General features: G+C 30.4%; 1 protein-coding gene across 1 annotated transcript in view; it reads left to right on the top strand.

The window, feature by feature from the left end:
- LOC106681820 (facilitated trehalose transporter Tret1-like) overlaps positions 1–2708 on the top strand; it is a 4156-nt gene extending 1448 nt beyond the window's left edge. The window contains 1 exon segment of the mRNA XM_014422346.2: positions 1391–2708. Coding sequence (XP_014277832.2) covers positions 1391–2708 — 1318 coding nt within the window.
- The last annotated feature ends 6073 nt before the right edge of the window (positions 2709–8781 follow it).

Here is an 8781-nt window from a genome sequence, read left to right as displayed (position 1 = left end):
TATATACATATATATATATATAGTACGTATTTGTATTTGTTAAAATAAACAAAGATGGTAATAAAAAAAACTATAGAAAAATGCCTTAAAAAATGGACATCAAAGACGAAAATCTATATTATACCGGTTTATGTACATATCTGGATTAGTAATTAAATTAAATTAAAAAAAAATATTGATTTTAACTATAAATCTTAACATAATTCAAACTCAATCCCTTTTATTTATTTTTTAAACTATTGATCAAAGTATAGTCTAATATTGTAATAGATGTAACTAAAAATTACAATGTTAGGTATGCTTAACAATGTTTAAATAATGATGAGTATTTCTCATTTTATTTATATGTAAAAATAACGCCCTCTTAAAGGTGGCTCAACAAACTTGGTAATCTTCCGCTTCCGGCATAAATAATGTTAACTAAGTCTGAATGTCTGGAAAGCTCCAGTATAAATTGTAAGAGTTAAATAATGTACTGAATCAACCATTTTCAACAACTATTTGATTAGAGTTCCAAAGAATTTAGTTCCATATTCTATTTTCCTGGTTATTAAAGTCTGATGTATTTGGAAACAGTTGTACATAGTTGGAATGTACAATACACTTCAGAATCCAAAGTCTTTTCGTTTTAATAAATTAATGTAAATAAAATATAAAAATACTCTTATCTCTATACACACAAAAAATACTTAAGGATTATAGCTATTTTTGAAACTTTATGAGAAATGTGTAATGAATAATTATGTTAAAAAAAACAATTAGTATTTTTAAAATTAAATACATATATTAAATGCATTTATCTGTTATTAAACTGACTAACTAGTAATAATTAGGTAAGACTAACCGATCTTCTACTTTTTCCTTAATCATTAATGTAATGTCTCTAAATTAACAAATTGATTCTCTAAGATGATAGCTTAACCTTGTAACTTCATTGAACGTAGAATGTTTGTTTATATGTATTTAGTTAGTTGGGTTTTTAATTTTTTTTTTTCTCTGTATCCAAAATTGTTTATATACAATTTTAATATAAGATTTAACCAAGCGCGGTCATACTGTTTTTGGCCAATATATGTTATTGTAAAATCAAAATTACCTGATAATTGTAAAAACTATTTTTCATTTCAATTTTTATCAGTACACTATGCCTATTTAGAAAATATATACATATATAGAGTTTAAATATTTAATAAAGTGAGAACTAAGAGAATTTCCTTTTTCAGGTTCTAAGCTGACCCACAAAAAATCCTCTTAATACCAGAATTATGCTATGAGGCTATAAGAATATTTTTCAATTAAAATAGAAGTAGATTCGACAATAATTAATACCAGGATTTATTTCTTCCACGTTTATTATAAATAACAAAATGGTTTTGTTTGGTTTTATTAGCGCCTTTCCGATGATTTTACTTCCTAGTATAACTAAGAGGAACCTGACCAATAACCATGATAGTTTCTCTGTGAATAATGAAGATACAGCTTGGTACTTAAGTAGCATCTATCTCTCGCTGATCACTGGGTACATCCTATTTAATCTAGGATGTAGAACAGTTGGGAGGAAACGAATATTATTCCTAGTAAACACTCCAATGATAATAGCATGGGTAATTTTAGGGATAAGCTGGTCTAAAGAAACTCTTCTCCTAGCAAATTCAATTCTTGGAATATCTATCGGCTATTTGGAAGGTACCGTTTCGGATTATATCAATCAGATATCGCAACCACGTCTGAGAAAAGCCCTCGCTTCCTTTTCTGATGTCTTCAGAGCCTTCGGCGCGTTACTTGTCTCTGGTTTAGGATTATTCACAACATGGAGGATTGCTGCTTTTGCTGGTGTCTTTTTACATATATTTGTAGTCTTTGTCATATCTTCGATCCCTGAAACAGCAAAGTTGCTGAATTCGGGGAGCGAATTAGGAATGGTGAAAAAAGCATTGTGTTGGCTTATTCAGTGGCCGCTTCCCCCTCAAGATGCTAATGGTTCACAAGTTTCCGTCGTCGCACAGAAAAATTACACTACTGGGGGAAACATATCTTTTAAGTCCCCGACTTTGCTTATTAAGCAGTTAAATTTACTTAAAACTTCGAAAATATTCAAGCCTTTATTACTCTCTGGGATGTTATTGTTCATTTCTAATTTCGACGGGACAGTTGCATCTCAGCCTTATGTATATATGTTGACAAAAGAATACAGTATGCCGGTACCTGAATCTTATTCTGCATTTGTGTTTAGCATTGTGGCCTTCGCCGGATCAGTTTTGTCCAAGGTCACACACCGCTGGTTTGATAGGAAACTATCGGTGTTGTGTTCAGTGGGAGTAGCAACTATTTCGACGGTGATGCTCTGTTTCAGCAGCTCATGGGTCGCATTCTTCAGTTACTTTATGCTTGTGTTTGCCAATAGCTATGGGCTGGAAGGGAATATGTGGTCGCTGTTCCATGATGTCTTTCCCCAAGAAGGAAGAGCCCTGACTTTTCGCTTGGTGACAGCAGTTGACATTTTATATAATGCTATTGCCGTTTCAACTTATTTCGATCTAAAAAGCTGCCTCGGAATACAATACTTATTTCTCTTTTTCACTTTTGTCAACTGTCTCGGCTTTATTGCTATTTACAGGTTTATGCCTAAAACGGATAAAATAAATGCTGAAGAAACAGAGACTAATCAAAACCAGATACAAGTTAACATCATAAGAATCGATCCATAGAATCTATTTTTCCAGAGAAGAAAAATTGTATAAATTTTATTGAATTATTTGAATTTTCTTATATTTGTTTAAATAATTTTATATCATATTATTTGTCTCCTTTACCGCCTCAATGTTTTGTAACCGTTTTTTTTTTCTTCAATTGTGAGTCCAATTTTTGGCAATATTGTTAGTTTTTATGTACTATAATATATATATATATATATATATAAACATTTTTTTAATCTATGATTCGTTTCTCAATTTATATGTATAACCTATCATTTCCTTATAACTATTACAAAAAAAAGAAATATAAATGGTCTGGAGGTATAGTCTAGTTTTAAGCATACAATAAAAAAAAATAATTTTCAATGAATAAACTTAAACAACTAAATCATTTCAACAATTATTATTGGTGATATGTTGAACTTTAATTTTCTTTTCGAATGTCAAATGTTTCATATCATGTTATTTAATGTTCATAAAGAGAAAATTTGAATACTTTATCAGCATACAGTGTTAGTATCATTATATGTCACTACTTGCGTTCAAGAAACATATGGGTGTTATAAATATTACTAAAAATTCTAAAGGCCATAAGAATACAACGTCTAAAGGATATAAGTCACACATTTGAAGTTAAAATATTTTATTTAATTTTTTTATTCGTAATGAAGTATTTTTAATCAAAAAGGTAAAAATAGCATTTTACAAAAACAAATTTGAAAAAAAATTTAAAAATTAATTAAATTTTTAAGAGTGATTGCTGTTGTAACTGACAAACCACCAGAGATATAACCAAGCTTATTACAGAAATTTCACCAACTTACTGAAAAAATGCCTAAGAATATTTGGTATTTTACTCATCATATCACTATTAAATTAATAAAAATAATATATGATGCACAGAAATTATTGGAGTGCCTTTTAATTGACATATTTACTAACTCGAATTTCAAGAATTGTTGGAAAAAACATTTTTCAATGCAAAATTTCAACATTTTTCATTCACAAAGTATGACAGAAATTTAATTATATAAAAGTTTACTATAATTTACATTATATTCTTAACTATTTATCTAATGCTAAATTTTTATTTTCATAGAATGTTTAAGGATAATTTTATAAATTTACTTGGGTCGCCGGTAGCTCAGGGGTTAGGCGCAAGTCTATCGTTTTGTGATCTGCAGGCAGCGCCGGTTCGTATCCCGGCCTGGGGTGTTGACTTTTTTCATTCAGAAGTGATCCCACAAAATGAAAAACTTAACTCCCCTCCATGATTAGAATAGGTTGATCACCTGTAGATAACCAGGCAAACATTACCTTCGCTGTGGATTGCCTAAGAAAAAATGCTTTGCGCATACACCTTCCATTATTATTTATGTTTTTTTTTTACCTTTCTCCATTACTTTCTACGACTTTATATATTACGTATTATTTTTCTTAAAATCTTTGGCTTTCCAAAATCTTATTTTCGGAAATTGTGTCCAATTCCGGACTCAAAATGTATATTTACGTCATAAACACGAATTCGAAACCTTTCATGATCGTAATATTATATATATTACATCTAATATTATAATATTATCCTACAGGTAAGTGAAAGTAATATATATAAATTCCATGAATATGTAAGAAAAAAAAATAGCTTAATGAAGGAAAAACTTTGTTGGCAGAATGGTAGGGTTAATCTCGATCCAGTTTCACATTGATGAGACCTGCTTATGCTTAAGAAACTTTTTTTTAAATTTTTTGATATTTCCAAGAATACCGTCGAAGAGGGTACCTTCAGACAAGGTTTTGCACTTTCCTTTTTAAAATGTACGTTTATGGCACATTTACAAGTTTTAAATTTATACCTTAGGTTTCCTGTAGAATAAATTTTAAAAAAGTTGGATTTTGATGTATTAAACTATCTACTATAATTAGGTTATTATTTTTTTTTTTTAGATTTAGTTGTTTATTTTATTTTTTATTTTACCAATTTATGTTGTTTTTTACTTATTTCTTCATTTCTTTCAAATTATTTTTATATTTTTGATTTATCTATTAGTTTTTAACTGTTCTACTGCTGTGGCTATTTTATTTTTTTATTTAATTCTATACATCTATTAATTGATAATTTCATTTAATTTAAATTGAATCTGTGTAATGGACTGAATATATGTTGCGGATCAATGGATAAGGGAGGACTGAGAGAGAGGAATAGAGAGATTAGCGTTGATATGGTTGAGAACAAAAAGAGTAAACGAATGAAAAAGGAAAAATGTAATGTAACTTCGTTTGAAAATAAGGAAAACATTTATTAAATACAATAAAACATTTTTTTCTCACGAACCGGCCAGCAAGGACCACGCGAATATAAATTTTAATTCATTTTCACACCTTCCGTCTTCCTTCTACTCCAATACCCTTTCGTCATCCTGGATTGTTCCTCCAGCTCTTCCTCAGTCCATTTTCTCCTTCGTCTCTCCTTTTCCACATCAACCCCAACCTCTTTTCCTTTTTTCCCAAAATGCACTCTATTCAAGCAATCTTCATCCGTTAATTTTCGTCAGTTCCTCTTTTACTTGTTTTACTTAACCCCCTATACTTTTATTGATGCAGACATAGTTGAAAATTTTCTTATTTAGTGTCTTATTCTTCATTCTGACTATGTGCCTTTAAAATCTCAGTCTCTTGTTTCTGCTGACTGTTTCCAGGTCTTCCAAATTCATATATATTTCCTCATTAGAAAATCAAAAATTACTAAAATAAAACTGAAAATATATTGTATTTACTTTATAGCTAGTTATTATTTTTAAAAAAAATCATATCTCTGTTATATAATATATGTTATTATTTGTATATCCAATAATGAATTGATGTGTATACTGTGTGTAATGTAACCCGATGTATTTGGGAATTATTAATGAATAAAGCATTTTTCAATATTTCTGCCATATTTTTGCTTAAAAAAAAAATGTTCAAATTTTGCTGAGAGAAATATTAATAAAAGCTATTTTCTAAAAAAATGTTGAAATTTGAGTTTGCTAATCTGCTAACTGAAAGGCTCATAACGGGAAAATATTAATATAAAATGAGGGAGAATCAATTTCAATTTTTGTAGGGTAGTAAGTGAAAGTTGTGTGATGTGCTCATAATAATACATTTTTTCAATTATTTTCATTAGATTTATTGATTAATATTAATTTAAGTTTAAATTTAAGGGAACATTATGCTTAGAGGCCTGAGTGGTAGCAAGCCGGAGAAAAACCAAGAAGAAAAAGTAATTTACAAAAACAATAGGGGAGTTTTTATTTTAAACTGTAGTGGTTTTATTGAGGAGGGAGAGATGGGAGTAGAAGGTAGCTTTTTGCCTACAAGCGACTGACACCTGGGCATTGTGTCACTAACAGAGGACTCAAGAGACCTTAATCCATCCTCATCTCAAGCTTTATTACTGGATTAGCATAAATGGAATTAGAGCCGCTGCCCTCCACTATACGACTTTTTCTTCTCCTTTTTCCCAACTCTTCTTTTCCTTAGGCAAGTTGGAAAGGTTGGGTTAAACAAGCAAGCAATACGTTCCACGAGTGTAGTTGCCTCTGAAGAACAAATTTAATTGTATTTAAAATACCAAGTAATTATTTCTCATAAAAGGACGTTTTCTTTTAGATATATATATATATATATATATATTTCTCTAGCAAAAAATAGTTCACCAGCTCTTTTTTGTAGTTTCGAATTGCATTAAGTGGTAATGTATCTCCGTGTGTTATGCAGGATTTTATTAAATTGAACCTTTGTTGGTCGTATAGTATACAATCGAAAAGTAATGTAACAAAAATAGAAAAAATAAATAATGAAACACAAATAATTTGAATGACCACTATGCAGATATCCTAATTAGGATAAAAGTGTTTTTTTTGTAATTATTCTCTTATGACTTCTTTAGATTATTTTAATATCCAAGCAAAGTATTTTTTGCCTATTCTCCAGCTCATTTTTCAGCAAAAAAAAATAATACACAATGAAAATTTAAAAAAAATATTCATGGGCCGTCCATAGCTCAGATGGTTAGGCCTAGGTCTATCGTTCTAAGATCTGCGGGTGGCGCCGGTTCAAATCCGGCCTGGAGCGTAACTCCCGCCCCCCCCCCCCAATGGTTAGAATAGGTTGGTCACCTGTACATAACTAGAAAAATATCACCTTCACTGTGGCTTGTCTTAAAAAAGAACAATATTCATCAAATTTATAATAATAAATTTAAATATTAATGTTGAGGTAACATTTTAAAATAATTAGAATCGTTAAAATTAATTAAAGGACATTCTTAACTTATATTAAAGATTGTGAATAAAAAAAAAATTTAAAAATGTTTTCATTTTGGTCAACATATAATTTAAGGTAAGTAAACTGATAATAATTAGTATTTACCTTTTTAGCCTAAGTCTAGAATCTTTTAATTGATATAATCGTAATTTTGATTCATAAAAGATTGAAATCAAGATGATAATTTCAGAGTATCTAGATTATTACCAACATCATTAAACCACAATGATTCCTATTCATCCCTCTATTCTCAGTCCGCTGGTGTTCCTCAAGGTAGTACCCTTGGTCCCATCCTCTACACCGTCTATACAGCTGACATTCCAACCAATCCTAACACTAGCCTCACAACGTATGGCGATGACACATGTGTGCTCGCAGTTAATAATAACCCATTAATTGTATACCAAACTCTCCAATCCCATATCACAGCCCTCAAAAAATGGTGTAATTGGAGAATTAAGATAAATTCCAACAAATCCCATCAAATCACCTTTACCCTTCGTCGTAAACCTAGCGATAATGGACTACAGTTTCATTTAATAATGTTACCCTTACCCCTGTCGAACAAATCCGTTACCTTGGTCTACATTTGGACAAACGATTAACCTGGAATCCTCACACAAGACTGAAAAGCCAGGAAACTGCATGTCGATTTCGACTATTACAGCACTTACTTGAAAAACGGTCTAAACTTCCAACACATTACAAAAGACTGATCTACATGACTGTAATAAGCCCAATCTGGACATATGGAGTTGAGCTTTGGGGCTCCACTAAACCTTCGAATTCCTCTCGTATTCAATCCTTACAATCCAAAATCCTCAATGCTCTTACTTTGTCTCAAATAAAATCATACATAAAGACCTTAATGTTCCCTATGTAACCGATATAGCCCAAACCAGATATCACTCCTTCCATTATAAACTCCCTAACCACTCAAACCCACTAGTTTCTAACCTTGCAACCTCTTACATTCCTGGCAATCCTCCGAGGCGCCTGAAAAGAAGATGGCCACGAGACCTGCTAATGTAAAACGTCCTGCCAATGGGTAGTTTCTCTACACGCCTGTAACACTCCAATTTAACCGAGATCAGATTTACTAAATGTATTATAATGTACAGTTGTAAATAGCAATAAATAAATATTAAAATAAATTATTTTTTTTATAAAATCTAAAGTTAATTCAGTTATCAATCTAAAATAAGTAAATGCTAAAAATCCACGAACAAAATAATATTTTAACACTAAAAATGTTTAAATATTTTTTCCAAGTGCCAAATGGTGGTGCATTTACCCTAATAATTTTTTTATTAAAATATCAAATTTTGTAACATTATTTTCTTAAACTTTTTCCATTGATATAGGTTAATTTGTAATGGGCAACTTAGCTAAAGAAGTCATTTGTTATTAGAGGAATTAAGTGTCTCCCCTTGATGGTGTCCCCTAATTCCTGGGGGATATTTACATAAAGCAGCAATCATCATCTATTAAAGGAATCGCTCTTTTTTAATTTTTTCTACTTAATAATAATTCTCGCTCTCAATCGTACCCTTAGTTTCAGGAGAAAGTAATCTGAGTCTTCTGAACGGGATTGGGAGAGTGTTATTTAAATCTCTCAATATAAAAGGGTATTAAACAACTCAATGGTATATAAATATTATGCATTTTTTGTATCTGTGTATATATATAAAGTATTAATATATTTTTAGAATAACCAATCTTATTCCACCTACATCTATTCCCTTATAATGCCATGTGGCAAATGAATTTGAATATA

The sequence above is a fragment of the Halyomorpha halys genome, unplaced genomic scaffold, assembly GCF_000696795.3.
Source record: "Halyomorpha halys isolate HHAL.00 unplaced genomic scaffold, Hhal_1.1 Scaffold367.1, whole genome shotgun sequence".
NCBI classification, from domain to species: Eukaryota; Metazoa; Arthropoda; class Insecta; order Hemiptera; family Pentatomidae; genus Halyomorpha; species Halyomorpha halys.
This window is presented reverse-complemented; position numbering and strand designations above follow the sequence as displayed.